At 53.4% G+C, this 21,014-nt stretch overlaps 7 protein-coding genes across 7 annotated transcripts; 3 read left to right on the top strand and 4 right to left on the bottom strand.

The window, feature by feature from the left end:
- Positions 1–2,029: 2,029 nt before the first annotated feature.
- LTS14_002180 (uncharacterized protein) lies at positions 2,030–3,685 on the top strand (the record flags this gene model as incomplete). The annotated part of the gene is made up of 2 exons (XM_064834887.1): positions 2,030–2,091; positions 2,143–3,685. 2 exons carry the CDS (start codon positions 2,030–2,032, stop codon positions 3,683–3,685), a joined length of 1,605 nt encoding a protein of 534 aa, XP_064697758.1.
- Positions 3,686–4,997: 1,312 nt separating this feature from the next.
- On the bottom strand, positions 4,998–5,381 carry COX19 (Cytochrome c oxidase assembly protein cox19; the record flags this gene model as incomplete). Its single annotated transcript, XM_064834886.1, has 2 exons — positions 4,998–5,121; positions 5,179–5,381. The coding sequence occupies 2 exons, from the start codon at positions 5,379–5,381 to the stop codon at positions 4,998–5,000; spliced, it is 327 nt and encodes a 108-aa protein (XP_064697757.1).
- Positions 5,382–7,105: 1,724 nt separating this feature from the next.
- On the bottom strand, positions 7,106–8,881 carry TIM44 (protein translocase subunit; the record flags this gene model as incomplete). Its single annotated transcript, XM_064834885.1, has 1 exon — positions 7,106–8,881. The coding sequence occupies one exon, from the start codon at positions 8,879–8,881 to the stop codon at positions 7,106–7,108; it is 1,776 nt and encodes a 591-aa protein (XP_064697756.1).
- A 250-nt stretch (positions 8,882–9,131) lies between these two features.
- On the top strand, positions 9,132–9,926 carry LTS14_002177 (uncharacterized protein; the record flags this gene model as incomplete). Its single annotated transcript, XM_064834884.1, has 1 exon — positions 9,132–9,926. The coding sequence occupies one exon, from the start codon at positions 9,132–9,134 to the stop codon at positions 9,924–9,926; it is 795 nt and encodes a 264-aa protein (XP_064697755.1).
- A 644-nt stretch (positions 9,927–10,570) lies between these two features.
- On the bottom strand, positions 10,571–13,983 carry LTS14_002176 (uncharacterized protein; the record flags this gene model as incomplete). Its single annotated transcript, XM_064834883.1, has 2 exons — positions 10,571–13,626; positions 13,680–13,983. The coding sequence occupies 2 exons, from the start codon at positions 13,981–13,983 to the stop codon at positions 10,571–10,573; spliced, it is 3,360 nt and encodes a 1,119-aa protein (XP_064697754.1).
- A 340-nt stretch (positions 13,984–14,323) lies between these two features.
- On the bottom strand, positions 14,324–15,169 carry LTS14_002175 (uncharacterized protein; the record flags this gene model as incomplete). Its single annotated transcript, XM_064834882.1, has 1 exon — positions 14,324–15,169. The coding sequence occupies one exon, from the start codon at positions 15,167–15,169 to the stop codon at positions 14,324–14,326; it is 846 nt and encodes a 281-aa protein (XP_064697753.1).
- A 379-nt stretch (positions 15,170–15,548) lies between these two features.
- LTS14_002174 (uncharacterized protein) lies at positions 15,549–18,551 on the top strand (the record flags this gene model as incomplete). The annotated part of the gene is made up of 6 exons (XM_064834881.1): positions 15,549–15,830; positions 15,884–16,326; positions 16,376–17,273; positions 17,334–17,467; positions 17,528–17,843; positions 17,919–18,551. The coding sequence occupies 6 exons, from the start codon at positions 15,549–15,551 to the stop codon at positions 18,549–18,551; spliced, it is 2,706 nt and encodes a 901-aa protein (XP_064697752.1).
- Positions 18,552–21,014: the final 2,463 nt, after the last annotated feature.

Here is a 21,014-nt window from a genome sequence, read left to right as displayed (position 1 = left end):
TATGATAGAAGTGGCGAGCTGCGGTAGAGCTCGGGTCGTTGGTGTCGATGCAGGCAGTCCTTTGATAGCGTCCCAAGAAATGGTGCTGCCTGAGTGACAGCTGCGGTCGAGCTTCCTTCCTAACCTGATTGGTTGCTGAATCCTGTAGTGGCTGCCTCCTGTCAACACCAGGCAGCTGGATAAGGGACGGAGGGCGTCGTGATTCTGCGCCAACAACGACAGTAACAATGGATCCTTTTGCATGTGCTTACTATGTGTAACAGCGTGGATCGACTACGAGCTTCAACTCACGCAGCAGCAGTTCAGCGGGATGGGCCGAGGCCGTTGGAGCTTGTGCATGGGGCCAAAGAGAGATTCAGATACAGTTATGCGCCACGAAGTGGATGTCCGATCTTACTACCATGACAGGCGTCACAGGCCGTCGCTCTCTTTGTGGCGGATGATTACGTCCAATGACACGTCGTCTCACACAAGCCCTCGCCCTCGGCGGCGACGGAGCAAACTTACCACCGACTACAAACAAGTGTGTGGCCTGCCAATTATCTGCGCAAAGTGCTGCAATGACCTGATTGGTAGCTATGGCGAGTACGTACAAGCACATGTATGTCCAGGATGCTTTGAGTAAGGTGCTCGAGCAGGACTAGAGCTCCCCGGTGAAATGCTGAGAGCTTTGCTCCATGTCTCAGTAGTGGCGTTTGAGAGTCAGTGTGCTGGTGGGCTGCTGAGGATGGCACACCCTCCAACGGATACTTGCAACCCAGGCAAGGACCAGCAGGCTGGATCAAAGACTGCTCGGCCTGAGTTCTGCTTTGCAATGAGTCATCATATCATTCGCTGCCTCCAGATCTGAGACGGATGGGCATCCGCTTCCTCGTCGTGGGTGACAGGTTATTAGCATGTGCCGAGTTTATATAGATAGGGATATCCTTCCACGAAACTCCTGCAGGTAACCCCCCATCCCCTCGACCACCGCCTGTCAGCATTGATTCACGTCGCACCAGAGGGCGTGTCAGCTTTGCATTAATCCGCAGAAACCCTACATCAGCATAGCCGCATCGCTCGCCGACCTTCCCGGAAGCCTACTTGACAGCCGTGAATGTAAGTCGTGGCGGACACCTCATCACTCTTCCACTATCGCTGTCGCTGTCATCACTGCCTGACAGCCTCGGCCGAGACACGTCCATTCATATATTGACAGCTTTGTGATCGACGTACTAATATCTTGATCGTACAGGACCACTACAGTAACTCTCTGTCCAGCGAATCAGCCTCCACATCAGTAGCTCGCTGCACGACACTGCGCTAAGAGCACGAACCAGGACAGACCGCCACAGTTGACAGGACCCCACGAGCTGCTTCATCGCAGTCGCCCAATAGTTACACAAACACATTGAGCCGCCTCTACGCGGGCTGGTGTGTAGCGCAGCAGAGTATCGTTGCCACCATTGCGAGCAGGAGCATTTAGGTAAGCCGATTAATGCACCCCAGCACATCCCCCACGGCACGAAATGAAGCATGGAGCACGAAGCACGAAGCACACAGCAGCCCGATATTAGGCAGGACGTACCGAGGGGACGACCAATTTATTACAATTATACTGCTCACACCAGCGCATGCTCTGCGGTATGCGACATTGACAATAGTGCGATCCATGGAGCCTCGTCGCCAGCCAGCCCATCGCCGCCGTCTCCGTCGCCGGCGCCAAACGCTTGTCTCGGCAAGCCACGGGGTCCGCCAGTCCTGAACCAGAGCTAATAATCTTGCTTGAACCAGGCCCAATTCTCCCATATTGCTCGCCCACTACCTTCGATATCCGAGGCGGAGAGACTTCGCGCTGATCACGTCGCCTGAATACGGCTGAAGTGGGATTGACAGCAAATATTTCACGACACCACACGCTTGCAAGGAATTGGTCACACAGAAGTGGAGGGACACGGAGGGCATGAATACAGCTTGTGAGTAGCCATCCGCACCTCGACTTCTTGTTCACTTTCCTCGTACTTCAGTTGCGACAACTCTGACTCGAGAGATGGATGCACTCACCTACCTGTCACGCATTCAGCGTCGCCTACCCCGAGCGCCGATGCTAACGTGTGTTGGTCCAGCGAGAGAGAACTTGACCACATTTCCACCTTTCGGTAGTCACGGACACGACCAACACGACTCACCAATCGACTTTGGCAACATGAATGAGCCCTACATCAAGTCCGAGCCTCATGACATGGGGTTCGATCCCAACCAATACATGCAATATCCACAACACCAGAACTACAACATGCAGAACGGAGCGATGAACGTGAACCCAGCAAACCTCACCGGCGGCAATAGTTTCAACATGGGAAACTCTGGAATCGCAGACGATGAACTAGCCGACCTGAACCTCGACCACCAAAACGGCTTCGACATGCAGCAAGGCATGCAGAATTTCATGCAGCAGCAGATGCAGCAGCAACAAGCGCACCAGCAAAGCACTGGCATGTTCTCACACACTCCTGATGGCGCACCTATCCAGTCACCGTTCACACACGACTTCAACTTCAACCAGTTCCGACCCATGAATGGCCAACAAGGTCAGTTTGCTGGCGGTCACAGCATGCCGCAGCAAACCGCTGGCTATCGAAATCACAAGATCAATGTCAACACCTCAAGGTCACCAGCGACACCACATCTACAAATGGAAGACCTTCAACACCCAGGCATGCAACAAATTCATCGTCGACAACAGGCATCCCTTGGTGGGAACGGCTGGGACAGTACTCCTAGCGGCCACAGCTGGAACGAGTCTTCACCTTTTCCTTCGCCAGCCAACGGCCAGCCAGTGCACGCCCAAATCTCCGAAGTGCTGAAGACTAGTGGTCATCATCACAAAGTCGCATCGTCCTTGCCAGCCAAGATGGAAGGCGGCGGTCAATTCCAGACTCAGGAGGCCAAGCGTCGCAGACGCCGGGAGTCACACAATGCGGTCGAACGCAGACGCCGCGACAACATCAATGAGCGCATCCACGATCTCGGCATGCTAGTTCCACAGCACAGACTCGAGGACGAGAAGGTGCGCAAGCATTTGCAGACCAACGCGCCCTTGTCACCATCCATCACGAACGCTGGAATGTCTCCACCGAATGCCACGTCACTTCTGTCAAGCAGTGCTGGCCGCCGTGCCACCAGCGGCAATATTACGCAAGGCCTGCCACTCGACGACAAGGAGAAGGGCCCCAACAAGGGCGACATCCTCAATGGATCCGTAGCTTGGGCTCGCGATCTGATGTGGTACACGCACAACAAGCTTAGGCAGGAGCAGGAGCTCAAGGAGCTACTCACGAAGATGAATGTTGCCTGGCCATTCGAACAAGACGACGACGAGAAGCGCATGCACAGTGAGATCTGCGAGATTCTCAACAAGCATGCTTCGATGGGTGGCTTCACCGAGTATTCTCGCGAATCTGGATCCGGTCTACGTGTGCCAGGCTTCACGAACGTTGCTGGTGATACAGTCAACGGCGATGACCAAGCTACTGGTAACGGCTTCGGCAACCACACACAATCACTTAGTCCTGGGTTTCAATCTGGCGGCAGTGGAATGAGCAGCGGACAGATGTCTCAGCAGCAACAGCAGCAGCAGCAGCAACAGCAGTTCTGGACTGGTGGCGAATTCAAGGAAGAGGACGAGTGGATCATGGATCAATAGACGGCTCCACTCCCGTAAACGAACGAACATCCATCATTATTGACCCTTACCGATCAAATCTCGGCATGAAGCTTGAGTCAATCAGTACCCCAGCACCACCATACGAATAGATGAACATTTTCACCACCATTGATACCCCTTGCTTCGGCAAACAAACCATCTCCACTTCACACAACACCTATCTTCGCGGCATTGAGGGACACCCACGGTCGGCTATACCTGCGATGCACTTTTTACAACACCACGATACCACCTGCGTGCGTTCTTGGCGTTACCGGCCTTCCGGCTTTTGTTTCCGCGGTCAAGCGAGATGGGTTGCATGCATACATTATCACCATTTGGGGCTTGGGTGTTTACAGACTGGCGTTTCTACTACCACTACTGCGAGCGGGCACACATGATGATGCGACGGAGGCACGTATTCTTGGGCTACGAGGGTCACGATGGAGTAGATCGGATGAGCTTGGGAGGGGAGCGAGCGTGATGATTTTTGAGCCATGTGGATTCTATGATACTCGGGTCCCAAGACTTGCATTTTGAGAGAGTTTGTGTTTGTGTGCTAGAACATCAGAATATTCTTCCGTACTTGATCATCAAGCACAGTCTCGTTTGCGTCGTCATGTCCCATTCGAGTAAATGCAGAATATTCACGACGAATCTCGGCTTCGGAGCTTGTGGGCTACATACTTTACCACTTGAGTCTCCTGCAAGATGCTGAAAGCAGCAGAACGGAGAAGTACTCAAACTGTCATACAGTACTTCGTTAAAAGCTGGGCTATCTAGAACGTCCATGCAATATAACCCTCGAAAAGTATCCCCCCTTTTCAATCTCGGCTAAGTGCATTCGGCTTCCGCACAGTCGAGGCAACTTGCACGAAACGCGAGATATCCTGCAGTTCTGCTAGACTGCTTCGTCTCCCTGCATGCTTTAGCTTATAGCTTTATAAGACTACACGGCCGCTTTATGGCAGGGCGGACCACGACTCCGGATTCTTCGTGGTTTTGCGCAAGCAATTTGCGGGTTTCGGCGGATTTAGCTGGGGTGGGGAAATTCGAGGCCTTTTGTGTTACCTGGAAGCGATGGCCTGGACTTGGAGGTTAGGAGGCTGGGCGCAGAGTATAGAATGGCACGGCACGGCGTTGATAGAGTGTTGTGGTGTGGCGTCGGTCATGGAGACCGAGTGTCCGCTTTGGATCGGATGCTTGTGGCTGAGGTTTTTCCTGGACTTGGCGGATCTGGCTCCGTGAGTGGCGGTTGTACAGCATCTAAATTGAAGGCGTGTCGAGACGAGCTGAAGAGCGGCAGAATACTTCACTTCTTGGTCGACGCCTTCGGTTCGTCCGTCGATGTCGCGGGCTTCTCGGCCGTGGTCGCCGCGGATTTGGACAAGTCCTGGAAGCCGAGATTCTTCATCGAGTCCGGCGCCATGAGATTTCTATGCATGATGGTTAGAGACACCATCAGGTCTCGGTTTTGACAGGTCGCTACATACCTGTCCATTCGACATTGCAAGTACGACTTGCTTAGATGCCTGCACTCGTCGTCGTTGACTCCACGAAAGCTTCGGATGCAGCGGAGGTACTGCTTCATGATCGGTTGACATTCGGCATCGTGGTCCAGAGGGAAGGAGCCTCGTTCTGGCGGGCTAGGTTTGGAGACGATCTGTCGGCCGCCGGGCCCACCAAACGTAGACATGTCTAAGATATATCTGATGCAAAGACTAGAATTGTGGTAGACACGGATGAGATGGCAAGACTCGGGCCGGAAAAGTTGAATGCCTGAGGCAAAAGCATTTTACAACCCGACTTCACCTTTTTGAGTCAGTGCAACCGTCAACTCTTAGACAAAGGGCCGCCCAGGTGGTACTATGAGATGGTTGCTTACGCGGCAGACAAGCTGTCACGATCTAGCTGTACGACTATGGCGTTCTTGTGTGCTATCATGGCTCAGCCTACACCGGCTCGACCTCTCCGCCATCATCCCGAACAGTCGATATGCCTCGAAGCCACCTTGAAAGAGCTGACAACAATGTGGTTTTCGTAAATGCCACCAGCCATAGCTTTCTCCATCGAAGGCGTATGTTCGAGTCTCAAACATAAGTGTAGCACACACCGTGTCGCCACTGGAGCCACCAACGTCCCACCCGTTCTGCTACGCAAGGTATGTATATCTGCAATCCTCAATTTCTGATCTCCCATCACACTTCCGTACCAAGCCGCAGCCCTTTCTACACTCCTCTTCAACAAGTTCTGCCGTTGAGCAAAAAATCTTTCCATTACCATGAAATCAAAAATCTACCTCCTAACCACCCTTCTCCTCACCCTCGCCACCTCCTCGCCCCTCCCTCTCCGCATAAGCAACCGTCAATACCCCAACATCACCACCTCCGCTCCGCTACCTTACAACAACAGCAACAACACCAATGCCACGACCCCACCCATCTCCCCGTCCCCTTCTCCGGCCGCAGGAAGCTGCCCAACAAACACAACCAGCACACTCCTCCTCTGCAACGGCCCAACCCAATACGGTCTCTACAATTTCGGCACCGTGATCTTCCAACCCGTGGCCAACGGAACGCAGTGCGTAAATGGGACTATCAGTGCAAAGGGCGATGCTGCGTGTAAGGATGACGGGGTATTGATATGTAATGGGAGGGAGGAATTCGGGATCTGCGATCTCGGGAGTGTGAGGTGGCAGGCTGTGGCGGCTGGGACGGCGTGCGTGGGGGGTGTGATTGGGTTTGCTTGATGAAAGGGCCTTCGTTTCGAGATGACAGATAGTGAAGGAATGGGCAATGTTGTGTTTACGATAGCGCGAGGATCATACTCCACTAGTTCGTCAGCGTCACCTTGCGAGCGTGATGGAAGCTATCGTGTCCAGAGACTCTGGCGCGAGGGAACAAGTGCGACCGATGGGACAGAAAAGGTGTGGGATAGAGATAAATATACATTTCAGACTAGCTGACCACAAAGCTTTCGAATGATTACTTTTGATGCTTCTATCGTACAGCTTTCTTCGCCTCGTGTCGGAGTAGAGTTTCAATTGGTTTATGAGCACCGCTCAGGGCGTGAGCAGAGCACATATTGTATTCAGTGGTCCCGTCGGCCGAACCGCCGTCTCCACGCCGCCCGTCATACGCCGCGGAGAATGCCAAAAAGCTCGCCGCGAAGAGAGCCGAGACGCCATGCGAATCTCGTGATGGTCGCCTTGAAACCGCGACTCGGCAGATTTAGTCCAGAAGATCGGAGGTAGGCGAGTCTTCTTCCCAAAGCTGTCTGTAGCACCTGGGGAGAACGCGCGAAGGCCACCGCGCCGTGCGAGCAGCCGACGTGCACCACTGGCCCACCCTTCCATGACGCACGCACGCACTGCCTCGGTCCGCAAGAAGTATGAGCAAAGGTGTACCGTGATGGAAGGCATCAGATATAATCCCTCCCACTCTTCTGCAACTCAATCAACTTCCACCCCCTGGTCTCGGGATTATGCACATCCTCGGGGATCCGGGTAACCCCAATCGCATACGTGACCTGCTGAACCTTATCCTCCATCCCCGCCGCCAGCTCCCCCGATTTCTTCTTCCGATAAACATGCACCTCCTGGGTGCGGGCCATGAGCACAAACACCGGGATCTCCCCTGGTTCCAATATCCGCGCGGATAGAATGTCCACGTTGCGGATATCCACAATCTGGCCGTCGGATTGCAGGCCGGCGGTTGTGTATTGGGCCATTAGGGCGGCGTAGACTTGATATTGCGCCGCGCTCAACCAGAGCTTGAGGGTCTCCACGTCCCCCTTCACATACGCCTCCAACACCTCGGGTAGAATGTACGTCCGCATCTCGGTCAAGAAAGCCTCCAATTGAAAACTCGGGTCCATCTCCCGGAACTTCTTAATCACCATCGCCGTCTCGTTTTCCGCGAAAAAGCCCGCGATCCTGTCCGTCACACCCCGTGCGGTGGAAATGAGCGGGTTCTCGCTCTCGCGGTAGGTATTCCCCATGCCGAAGAAGCGTTGCATGAGGGGTGAATTGTCGCGGAAGGACTTCCAGGATTCTTTCCATTGGGCATCTTTGTGTAGAGTCACGTTCGTGCCGGCGTTGAGGTCCTCTTCGAAGATTTCTTGCGGTTCGGCGGACCGGCCGAGTTTCTTGTCAAGCTCCTCCCGCCGACGCTTCCGTTCTTCTTTTTCCGTCCAGCCGCCGTAGCGTTGGGAGGCGCCGTCGTCGATGGTGTCTTTGACGCTTTTATAAGCCTCGGTCTCGCGGACGGGGCGGGTGGCTTTTTCCACGCCGGACCCGACGGCTGCGGCGCCCGTGCGGAGGCCTTTGACTACGGGGGTTTGCCAGGTCCAGGCTGCTCCTCGTCCGATCGCGCCCGCTGTTCCTAGGAATGCTTTGCCGGTTGTGGAGCTGGCTACTTCGGCTGCTTTGCTGTAGGCGCTTGCTGCTCGCTTGACGTTGGGGTTTTGGGTGAAGTCGGTGATGCTGCCGCTTAGTTGCTTGGTGCTCTCCTCCCATTCTTTACTGGCTTTGAATTCGGCTTGGAGGGTCTCGGTGAAGACTTGCCAGGGTGTTTTGCTGCCGTGGGGTGGAGGGGCTTCTTTCTTCTCCTTCTTTTGCTTGGCCTGCTCGCCGTCTTTTCCTTCCTCGCCTGCCTCACCCTCGGTCTTCTCCTCTTGCTCCTCCTTTTCTTGTTCCTTTCGTTGCCGGGCTTCTTCCTTTGCCCACTGTCGCTCGGCTTCTCCTCTCGCACTCGCAAAAGCTGCCTCGGCCTCACTGGAGGTGGATGTCTCCTGCTTCGGTGGCTCGGAAGCCGCCTGTTTTGATGCTGCTGCTGGTTCTGACTTGGCTTGCGCGGGTTCCTGTGGTTGCTGTGGCACCGAGGCAGTCTCCTGAGCCCTCTCCTTCGCTCTGGCCGCCCTCAGCTCCTTGAAAGATATGTGTCTTAGTGAGGCTCCAGCCGCTGGTAATGATGTGGGTAAGAAATGTGATCGCAACGCAAAAGGAGGTAATATCGTAGGCGCAGCATGTTGTCGTGATTGTAATGATGCTTCACTGTATTGTCTGAAGTCTGATGCTATCCGTCGGTAGGCAGCTGTGCGGCCATATGTGGCTGTGGTGGTGGGACGAGCGGCGAGGTTTCGTGGTAGGCCGCCTCCTGCCCGCGACGAGAGGCTGCGTAGTGAACTTGTACTCATCCTATGCAGTATGACAATCAGAGAAAGGATACTACAGTACTACAGTACTACAGTGGTGGCGACAGTGGCAGAGCAGATGAGATGAGATGCATCATCATACAGTATTCCGCCTGCATAGAAAGTTGATGGAACACACACACTCGGGGGTGCGCTTGGGCCACCCACCATTCCATCCGCATGAGAAGAGCACAAGACCATGAACAAATATCAATAATCATCATTGAGTACCATCACCACCACCACCACCACCATGTCGACCCCCCGCACCTTTTCCTCCTTCATCTGCAAATCATGCCGTCAACGCCTCCTCCCCTCCACCAGACGCCACATCCAAACCACTCCCCTCCTCCGCGCCGACCCTCCTTCAGCCACCGACGCCGCCATAGCCAGCCTAGCATCCCCCAACAACCGGGCCAACACCTCCGAGCCCCGTCGCGGTAGAGGAGCAAACAACACCCCTACCCCATACGACAGCAGCAGCAGCAACAACACCAACCGCAGCAGCTTCGCCCCAGGAAACCTCTTCAACCTCCTCGACCCCGAACCCACCAGCTCCCTCGTCTCCGATTTCGCCTCCCGCAACCTCAACACCACAAACCCATCCAACAAACCCCATCGTCTCCACGTCTACGCCACAAAACACAACACCCATCTCACCCTCGTCCAACCCCCGACCCCGGCCTCCCAGACAACCTCGTCCGTCACCTCCTCCACCTCAGCCTCGGCCTCGGACGCCAAGAAAATGGTCGATGTCCTCATGTCCGTCTCAGCAGGTAATATCGGCTTCCGGAAGGCGGGGAGGGGAAGTTATGATGCAGCGTACCAACTGGGTGCTTTTCTGCTTAAACAGGTGCAGGAACGCGGGATCAAGGTGGAGAAGTTGGAGGTTGTGCTCAGGGGCTTTGGGGCGGGGAGGGAGGCGGTCACGAAGGCTTTGTTGGGGAGTGAGGGGAGGTATTTGAGGGGTAGGGTGGTGGGGGTGGTTGATGCGACGCGGTTGAAGTTGGGGGGGCCGAGGAGTAAGAAGCCGAGGAGGTTGGGTTGAGGGGGAAATGTCTGGCTTCTGTTTGTGATATGGATTGGGAGCATGATGTTTCGAGTCTGGGACGGGTGCGGTCGGAGCGAGATGTATAGTGGGAAGGGAACAGGGGAGCCTGATCAGCCCCCAGCCCTAGGATGGTGCAAATCTTCACCAACAGTATGAGAGTGCGGCAACACGACCCAGCGGAGGGCGAAGCTAGATGGCCATCTCGACCATCAGCCCAGCTCGAGGATAGAAGTATCTACTGTGTCATATACGGATGACCGGAGTTCTTCCCAGTCCACACATGCAGCTGGGCCCCTCTCAGGATGTAGAGCCGACATCAAATTAGGCAGTCCGAGGTCGCCATAACCTCTTCAACTAGTAGAATATCGGTCGTTTCAACTTTGTAGGATCGAATCGGCAAGATTGGCGAGCACCATGTGCTTTCGCCTCGTCCCCCGTTCAAGCTTCCCACAATCCCAGTCTAGCATCGTGAGCGGTGCTGTCCCGCTATCTTGGTTGCTAGCATATTGTGAACAATCATACTCACCGCTACGCTAGTGCTTCTCCTGAAGGTATGTCGCTGATATGAGAGGGACCATGTGAACTTGGGGTTGGGATGTCGTTTTGTCGGTGAGAATGTAGCTGAGCGTGTGCTTCATAGATTATCCTCTGCGTCGCCTCCGATCACTTTTCTTCGCAATTCTCGTGGGTGGTCCACGGTCATCTTCTAGTGGAAGCCAAGAGCTAGCAATGTAGTCATCTGGCCGGCCAGCAACGGCGGGTCCAGGGGCCTCGGGCGGTGTGTATTCATCGCGTCTCTCCGACATCACGTCACCGCTGTATGACACTGCCGGATCAAAGCTTGAGGTGACTCCTTGTCGGTTTTTCGCCAACACCTCACGCGCCGCTTCAGCAGCCTCCGTTCCGGCGATCTTGCGCTCGATGCGCTCACGCTCGATCTTGTCTTTCTCGTCGTGAAAAGCCTCCGAGTTGCTCATCTGGATGTGGATCTTAATACTGCCTCGTGTGGCCCTTGCCCTAATCTCCGTCACGTTGAAGATCTGTACTTGACGTGGAGAGCGAACAGTATAACGCCCGTCCGTCCTCGAGTACCGTAACGTTAGGACATAACGAGAAGTTTTCTTCTCCCGCGGTGCGCAGCTCAGCACTAACAACGTGCTTTCGTCTGACGGTCCAGGCATAGTCATTGCGCCGCTGATATGAAGTCCTCCCTGTGTTAATTCCCATTGCAAAGGCTCAGGCCAATCTGTCTGAACAACATCGCGACACCCGAGGAAGCATCGAACGTCGGGAGCGAACATAGCTCCAGTAAGTGCAGGGGCTAGAAGCATGTGCTCGTCGCTCCAGGCGAAGATGGTATCATCCCGATGCCGTTTACACACCTCATGCTGCAGTCTCAGGAAAGCCCCATCGTCCTCACCATACAGTAAAGGCATGTGGACTTCAAAGATACCAAGCAAGCAGTATGCCATGTCTTCACGCCGCGTGGTCATTCTGCCTGCAGCCCAGGACATACGCTGAGCGACGCTATATGCACTGATCGGCTTCTCGTGCCTGAGTAGCGCTGTCTCCAAGCCAGTGATGTCCTTCACCATGTTAGTGAGCTCCGACAGAGTGCCAAGCAGTCTCCAATCGCAATCAAAGAATCGTACGTTCCGCGGCGCAAGCAGCTCTTGCAGACTCCATCCACGGGTAAACCATCGGCTCCCGAAGAACTGTTCGTCGTTGCCACTATGGACCGAGTTTGTGGGCATTCCCACATCTGCAAGGTAGACGAAGCATATGGCAGCAGACGCATACCATGCAAACATGGAATTTATTGCCTCGCTCAACTCGGCGGTACTCCCTCGGTCGATACAACAGCTGTCGATCCACATGTAGTCTAACCCATGTTCTAATGCAAGCTTACAGCATTTCCAAACTTTTGTAAAGCCTTGACCGTCTCTTGCTTGCTCGTTGAAGAAGTTTTCGTAGGAGATCTCCTGTGGGCCCCACACATGAGAAAGTATGCCGTACCTCACTTGACTGCCGGACTGAATATGCTTTATTGCTAGAGTCCGAGTGTCGATGAGTCGAGTGGGATGGTCATATTGTTTAGAGACATCACGCGCAAGTGCTGTTCCATCATCTGCAAGGGCTTCACGCATCTCGGCTGGCAGATTAACAGCATCTTGTGCTCCCACAAGCCAGCCTGCGACACCTCTACCGCCGTCCTCTTGGTTGTCCAAAGCTTCCAATCGATATGAGGTCAAGGGTACGACAGAGTCGTTTCGTCCCGCATGCTCTCGAGATGGTAATGGTGATATTTCATCGCCGCCCGCGGAATCCGCAAGACCGATCGCATCTCCCACGGACGGAATGCTACTTGGAATGTCATCGACATCCGCGACATCCTGCCGTAGAGGTAATGCTAGTAGCGAGGCTATCTCCAGGTGGCGAGCGGTATGCATCCGTAGCGCTTCGTTACCATCATATCGGCCGAGACAGACAAAACACCAGCCAGATTGAAGGGAATCGGGCAAGGTAAGTATGGTCTCGCCTTCGCTGAGGGTCTTGGACTGCGATGCTATCACATTTTCTTCGGTTTGTGCTTTCGACTCTACAGCCGCGCGGAAATTGTTTGATAGCTCTAACTCATTTGACTCTTGTGTTTGATCGAGCTGCAAGATATGTGGCTGATCAAGATGAGCCTGCCATTCCCTGAGATTGCCATATCGCTTGCCCGATTGGGGGCAGCTGGAATGAAGACAACAGTATGGCTGCAAATCTTGCCACAGGTGATGTTTCCACTTACGATTGCGTCGACTTTTGGAGAACTCCTTGGCTGGGAGGACCAGACGGCAATACGGACAAGTCCCTTCACGCTCGCCCGGACTTAGCAGCGGCGGGCTGGGAAGGTCGAAGCATTTCGTGATCTCTTGGGAAGCTTCACTGAGCGTCGAACTCCCTGTTGACGAGGTAACGGATGGCTCTACTTCCGACATAGGCTTCGCAAGTTTTGAGTCTTCGATTATGGAAGCTTCAGTCTCGCTGAAGGGTATCTCTGCAAGTTTTTCTGGTGCGTTGTCCAAGGCTTGTATATCGTTGAACGGGGATGATGTGGTCACAGGATTGGGCCATGTACCTTTCTGTCTGATACCCGGGTTGTGGTCGACAGAGTTCTCAAGCTTACTTTGGTGATTGCCAAAGTACACGAGAAGCCTTCGTCGGCTCACAATCATAGCCACGCAGCGATCCAGCATGATCGATCTATACTCCGCTTGCACTTTGTTGAGACCTAAGTCTGGAGTATGCTGTGCTTGCCCTTGGGCAGAGCTCGGATCTGTCGCATATTGCAACCACCTCCGTGACAGCGTCGATCTGACAAAGTCCTCGAATGTCGACGTGATAGCGTACGTGCAGGCTAGCACAGCTTGCTGTTCTGCATTGGTGTTGTGGAAGAGCGTGTAGCCATGGTCGACGTCAAGGAGACCAGGAACCCTGGACAATGAGTTCCGGTTCCCTGACTTGCGGATGGCGAGTGAGAGGCGATGCAGCGACGTGATCGAGGTCCCAACGGTATGCAGGCCTTCCAGAGTAGTCGTAGGAGCAGGCCTATGTCGACGAATGAGACCTTGGCAGTACTGGGGAATGTCCTCGACCAGATCACCAAGCCGATCTTGCTCCTGCTCAGCAACATCGTAGTCCCCTGTCAGTGCTAGATCCCGTCAGTTGCACTGTACTTGGGGTACTATTCATGTGTAAATGTACCGAAAAATATGTTGTTACACAGAGTGTCAAGACTGCTCTCTATAGCCGCTCTGCTGATCGGCGCGGCGCGCAGTCGATAGTCCAGAGAGGCGTGGCGTTTCGCGAAAACCCCGATGTTCGATGCCCACAAGTCAAATCGTGCGACCTGTGCTTTTGCCTCTCGACTGATGACCTCGTCAGTGGTAGCCTCGCAGCAAGTCAGCAGTTGTCGGACCTGCTTGCTTGCTGCAGCTAATTCGCTGTCATCAAAGCTGGGAGATTTGGCTCGAATCGTGTCAATTCCAGCTAGATCGCTGGCTGCCATCCTCCTTGTATATCGAAAGACCCATGTCAAGACACAATCGCTGTGGAGAGTTGGAGGTTGTTCAGTCGTTCAGTGGGGCCATATGCAGCAACTGCGCTAGACCAGACCAATTTCATCTGATTCGCCAAAACTACAATAGCTGCTTTGGAGGAAGGCTGAACGCCAAACGAGATGCCTTAAGATATGCATGCCACAGTGCATGGACAGGATGGACTCAGTGCTTCACTAATCCAGTAATGCACGATCAGTAGATACAGAAGAGGAAAGCGAATGTGGATGGCATTCTTCGCGATTGCGTTTCATGCAGCATCTGACGTCGTGCTCGATCCGCATAGCAAAGCTACTCTACGATATCAGGAACAACAATGCTGCAGTCTTGCTCGTCCTCATGTTCATCAATCCCCTTGACAAGGGCAGATTGAAGGCCTTCGAGGGCCACAGAAGTCCACTCTGTGTCCGCAATCTCGACCTGATTATCGTGGTGCTCACCAGTCGCGCCTTGTCCTAGCATTGCACCGCTAGTATGCTCACTATTGGAGATTGCACCTTTTCTGGTCTGCCTAAGTCGCTCAAGCTGGTATGCAAAGACGATTGGCCCTTCGATATGCTGCCTGTGCTCTTGCTGGGATTCACTTCGATGCTCAGCCTTTGGGCCTACTGTTGTCTGTATGATCGGTATGTCCACACCAAGTTGGGCCGCTGAGGCCACATCCTTTCCCTCGCTCGTGGTAATGGTGATATTATACCCCGTCTTGATACCAGTAATCACGAACACCTCGGAACCCGGCCCTCCCATACTGAGAAACGCCTGCACACCCTTATCGTGTGCTGCCTTGGTGACGTACGTTGATGACGGGACGAACCTGCGTGTTCCCATCGTGTCGCAGGAGTAGCGAATCTCGGAGGCACTCTTTCGGGAGTGTGCCAATTTCCCGCCCAACGTCACAAAATGAACGAAGGTCGCGAAGAGGCCCAGAGACCACGCTCCCGATAGTTTCGCGAAGCCTGAGCATTTGTCGGCAGGAGGTGTATTTACTATTGCGGAATCTATGTCGTCGGGCAGTGTCCCTGCCGATAGAGGCCTATGCGGGACCTTTGGATTGGCTACCACACTGCCCAGAGCGATCTCTGCCGGACCTATATCCCATGAAGGCGCAAGAAAGTAGGTCTTGCGCGTGGAAGCCATCGCACGATGGTACGGTTCGGATCTCGAAAGCGTATCCTGGACGTTGTGTCTAGTGGCTCCACTAATTTATTTAGCAGAATCCCTGTCCTTACTATGCGGCACTGGTGAAGTCCTGTCCCAATACTAGATGCACCTGTTAAGCAGATTCCAACCTACGACAGGTCGTATCGATCCTGCGCTCAAGGACAAAGACTCGTCCATGGTCAGGCTGCGACGCTCGGCTTCAGCCACGCGCGTCACCACCATGCCGGCCCCGACTCGAGCAGTGCTGTAAGGCTGTCGAGGGTTCGAGGGCTCTTGACTTTACCGAATAGCCCCATCAACTATGGCTTGATATATGCAACAAGCAGGGGCGATATTGCACGATTCATGCACACTCATGGCGTCTTTGCAAGGCGATGCGGTACTGGAGAGACGTGTGGTCTTGCTACGAGCCATTTTGGACACCTTTGCGTCTGCCGCAGCTAAAAGATATGAGCATGCCAAAGTGGCGCGGCATCCAACCAAGATCAGAATGTTCTGGGGCGACATCACTCAGCAGTACCAGCTAATCCTGGAAGGCCAATGGAGCAGACTATGTCCCAAAAACAACGAGCTACTTATCGGCCTGTTGGGGGCACTTGAATCTATCTTTCGCGGTGGGACTGTCTCAATTGCAGAGGTGAGAACAGTTACAACAGACACATACGGTCCCTTTCGCTGACTTACTGTCAGGAGTGCATCAACGCCTCTTTTCCTCGCCTAGAGACGCTGAGACAGATCATCAACGGTGTTCTCGCTAATGATACTGCCGGACTGTCTCATCTTTTGCGTGCCCTCGACGAGCAGCCAGCACAGTCGTCCCGTACTAATCTGATGGAGCATTTGCGCCAGCTTGCAGATGTCCTTGCCGGCGATGAGCAGCAATCGATCGAAGCAGAATCTACCGTCTTCCCTCAGGTCCGGCGCCGCTTGGCTCCTTTCCTGCTCAATATGCTGGCAGTCGTCTCAAATCATTGGACGTGCAAATGTGCTTTGCCGCATAGGGCTGCGCTCTTCATGTGCACACATAGACATGTGGCTGAAGAGGACAGTACTGTCACCATCCATGGTCTTCTGAGCACCAAAGCAAATGAGATCGGATGGCATGCGACAAGCATGAATGTCGATACTAAGAGGTTTGATAATGACAAACTAGATGCCGTGGCCTGGGCTCACGGGTGACAGGTCTCAAGTCAGGACCCGCTTCGACCTGCCAGCAAGCACGTCGATCCCAACACGTCGCAAGATCAGAGATCTCTGTTCGACCATCGAGAACTCCGCCACTCAGACACTGAAATTAGACCTTGATGGCCGGAAACTCCTTCAGCTAATGAGCAGCGCTAAGGACAATTCATCACCGCCCGACATGGAGCTTGTCAGCTTGGCAAATGGTCTCTTCGCTCTTCAGGAGACAGAACTTGGCATCGCCGGCAAGCTCTGCTTGTGTATCGTGTTATCCTACTCGATGCTTGACTTCTGTGGCGAGCCATGGTTTCCTGCAGGATGGACAAATTCCGGCATCCACTTTTTTCAAGATAACAAAGTTCTACGTCTACGGCCGATGCTGGTAACACCGGTGCAGCCAGCTCGTGATACGCTATCCACTAATTCAGTGGTCATGCCATCATTGCTGCTCTCACATGCCGCCCTCATGATGGAAATCTATCGTCAGAGTCCATTGAGCAAGTATGAACTCACAAGAGCCGCGGAGAACCGCATTACATATCGCGCATTCCTGCGTTCGTCCCTTCAGGATACAAATTGGGACGTTCACGAGCGTTTCAAGCAGGCCGTTCAATCATGTCTGGACATCTCTGAGATGGAATGGGTATGTGGTGATGCAGAAGTCGAAGGGCGGCTTGACTCTGCCTTCTGCCAGCGAGTTATTGGCATGCTGCTAAGCGACTTCACCGCGATATGCGGTGCGATCGAGCCGGATGTGTTCATATCCAGCCTCTGTCTTCCACGCGTAGAGTCATCATCGGATAATTCGAAGACACCGCAACTGTCAGTCGAAGTACGACCACGGATAAACAGTCGAGTGACGAGACCTACGCCGAGTCCCAAGCCTGCTCATCTTCGGGTATGTGAAATCGCAGACTTTGCCATATATCTTCGAAGCTCACAAGACAATTGTGTCCAGGCTCATAGTCCTTGGAAGGCTTCCGGCGGTCGACCAGCAGTTGAGCCGCGAGAGAGCGGAAGGTCGACGGTATCGAGTCTCGGCCTATCGTACGAGCGGTTTTTCGATACTGATGAAGTTGTAAGTGTAGAGCAGTAAGTCACATTATTGGTCTTGCTAAATGGATGTACCGAACTCACCGATGTGATGAACAGAATCCGCGAGTCAGGGCTGTGGTTTCAACGCTTTGATGAGGTGAAGGCAAAGATGCCCAGAATGACTGCGAGCAGCCACCAGCTCAAGATCGCAATACTTGATACAGGAATCGACCTGGAGAACTCTTGGCTTTCTTGTCATGCTCGCAGAATACGTTGCTGGCCGGATGCAGGAAGCTGCAAAGACACCGATGGCCACGGCACAGATATCGCGTATCTTCTCCTCAGACTTGCACCAGAGGATGTGCATATAAGAGTGGCCAAAATCGCACAGTCTCGCTTCCTACGGAACGTTGACATCTTGGCAATCGCGAAGGTATGTAACCCGCTCCCGCCACCAAGTACCATCTTGCTCTTATGCTTCCAGTCCTGTCTAACCCCTTCATACCAGGCTATTGAGCACTTTTCCGACCACCGAGGCGAGAAAGTCGACATTATCAACTTGTCTTTTGGCTTTGCAATCTATAAAACACCGGAACTCCGACCCATTTGGTTGGCTATTCGGTACGCCCGAGACAATGGTGTCCTAATATTTGCAGCAGCAGGAAATGAGGGTGCTAACGATGGTGTCGCGTGGCCTGCGAAATTATCAGACGTAGTCTGCGTCAGTGCCGCAAACAGCTATGGGCGGCCTGCTGGTTTCAGCTCGGGAGAAGGGCACCGAGTCTGGACGTTAGGCGTTTCTACACCGACCTGCAGAACGGACGACAAGCAAAGAATTATCCACAGAAGTGGCACATCATTCTCTACACCGATCGCTGTTGCCATTGCAGCGACAGTCTTGGCTTTCATGGAGGGTCTTGGCAATGAAAAGGACTTACTTGTACCACAAGACTGTGAGGATCTCAAGTCACGCTTATGGACCAAGACTGGAATGGAACGTGTCCTTTGCAGGACTTGTGTGCCATCTGAAAGCTTGGAGCATCGTTTGTCTTACATCACACACGTACCCTTCCTCACGATGTCGGCATTCAGTCGCCTGGGCATAATTCTCAACGAACTAAGATCTGTTCCTGAGGGCTAATACTTCCTGTTGTGTCTAGGCTGAGGCTTAATCTAAGGTTTCGCATGTTTCAGTAGAAAGAGCGCATCACCCTCTTGGCAGATGGAGGCATAGATCGGCTTGCGACTCGGCCCCAGTGGGAACTCCGACTGAAGCGTGATGCGCAGCAGCATTACCACGAATGCGTTCCGCTTCAGCTCGCCTTTGATTCGCTCCTCCACGAAGACGTCTGCCTCGTCCATGAGTAGCACTGCTTGCCATCGCGCGGCATCTGCGAAGACACTAGAGACTTTGCACTCTCGGATCTTTCTGGGGTTCTAAAGGACCTGGCTCGTGTCAGATTACAGCTCATTGACGTCCAGTCGACCAGCCTGAGTGGCAAGAAGACAGGAGAGAAGACCAACGACCGCGTACAGCTGGGTGCTTCGCATGATGATCAGAGCCACATGAGTGAGCCGCGCAAGCTTCTTGGCCTGGGAAGAATGCAAGACGGGCACATTGCACACCTTAATCGCGGCCAGTGTAAGGCAACGTTAGATCGATGACTTGGCGGGGAGTGCCGAAGAGGCAGACCACTTCCTCCCTTGTCCTAGGCAGCCTTAGAGAAGGAGATGGCTTTCCATCGATGGTGGTCGCTGGACGAGTCTGCGCTGTGTCTACTAGCTGGTCTGACTGCAAGCGGTACGCGAGATACTCTCGGCTGGCTCTCGGACGCTTCTGTCGTTGCAGCGGAGCATTGTCAAGATCTGTCTGCGCGGAACCCCTCTCCCCAAGCACCGCTGCCGATTGTGAAGATAGTGTACTTCTGCCAAACTACCTACACTGTGACAAAGCGCCTGAAAAGTAGCTTCTCCGATATAATACGGAGCATGCTCTATCAGCTTGCAGATCAATATCGGCCTCGGATGCGCCCTAAACTTGAGAATATCACCGATATCATGTCCTCGGGTAAATAAAAGAGGAAAATCCGTAAGCTCCTTTCCAGGCCATGGCCGACTTGTTGATACGATGTTATGAGGTCTTTCCACATGGGACGCGCATGCTTCTGGTGATTGACAGGCTAGATCAATGCCGATGGAGTGAGGATGCGAGTTGTTATACAAAGAGTTGCCCGGAGCCGTCAAGTCTCTCTTACGCCTTGTTGACGATGGTAGACTCGCCCTTTTCCGAATGAATATGCTTCTGGCCATGGACGGCATGTTCGCTAGGCAGCTGCGCAAGAACATGACGAATGATATGAAGAGTGCTGCTTGTTGGAAGACTGACTGGGACCAGGAGGAGTTCGAGGATGAATGAGGTCTGGCAATCACGTCGCCGAAGTGTTCAGAGCGGGCCCCAAAGATATGTGACTGGCAGAGATCTCGGACTGACAAGAATGAGAGTATATAGATGTTCATTAGACTTTGAACATCACGTACGGCCATAGGTCGAGGAGAACAGAGGATCCCGTGATTACTACCAAGGTCTCTACGTTCATTTGCGTTTGTCAGAAAGTTCCCAGATGCTGGGTCGTCACAGTATTTAGTCTAAGGCTGGCATCCCAGCTTCCTGGAAATGGAAAGGTAGGTATATTCCGATTTCCATACGGATACACGGAAGCAGATCTAAGCAGAAGAAAGCGGCCTCTAAGAGCATGGCGGACGAGTCTAATTTTCAAGAAAGCAGAGAATGTAATCGAGGCCAAATGCTTTCATTTTGCGTGCTCCATTACGCATCAGTTAAGATGTACAGCATGCTATACATGAGTGTGATCCTCATCGCCCAGAAAGTGATAGCGGCGCCAAAACATGAGTCTATCAATCCACCTTTCCAAAGAAACATTGCGAATCCATCCAGCAGTACTCTACCGTCGATGCATGGTATCGTCATCTGCCCCAATAAGACAAGTGGCGTGCCGGTCACGACGACACTTACTTGTTGTCCAACTATGAGAACGAGCAGCGTTGCTACTTTGCCTAATGCCGGTATCAGTCCTTCGGTCTTCGGGGACCCACTTGCTACCTTGGCTCCCTATGCATCGTCAAGCTCTATCGCTATTACACTCGAACAAGTCAGCATTTCGTCCTCAGCTGTCCGCGGGCCTGGTGGTATTTTCGCATCGCTCTTTGGTGGCACGTCACTCTCAACAAATCCATCTGGCTCGTCTGCATCCACCTGCTACAGTATCGACAGCAGTGCTTGCAGCTACGACGCAGGTGTCCAGAAGTTGTAGTCTACCACAGGCTCAAGCCGTTGCTATGTTCTGTGGTAACTCGTTCGATACTCCGTCTATACCACTCACATCCCTCAATGCAGGAGTTTCGGTTGGGAGCTAACAGCATTTGATTGCTGGATGAACTTCTTTGGAATGTGTACGCACATCCGATCTATGTCACTATTCAGACCTAATCAGCAGCTTGTCACAAGTAGCTATGTACAAGCCATTGTGTCGACCTACATCGATGCAGGTCGCACGAACTGCGTGAGATACTATTGGACCGGTGG

The sequence above is a fragment of the Recurvomyces mirabilis genome, assembly GCF_035927965.1.
Source record: "Recurvomyces mirabilis strain CCFEE 5264 chromosome Unknown scaffold_4, whole genome shotgun sequence".
NCBI lineage: Eukaryota > Fungi > Ascomycota > Dothideomycetes > Mycosphaerellales > Teratosphaeriaceae > Recurvomyces > Recurvomyces mirabilis.
Note: the sequence above shows the minus strand (reverse complement) of the source record. Positions and strands in the feature narration are given on the sequence as shown.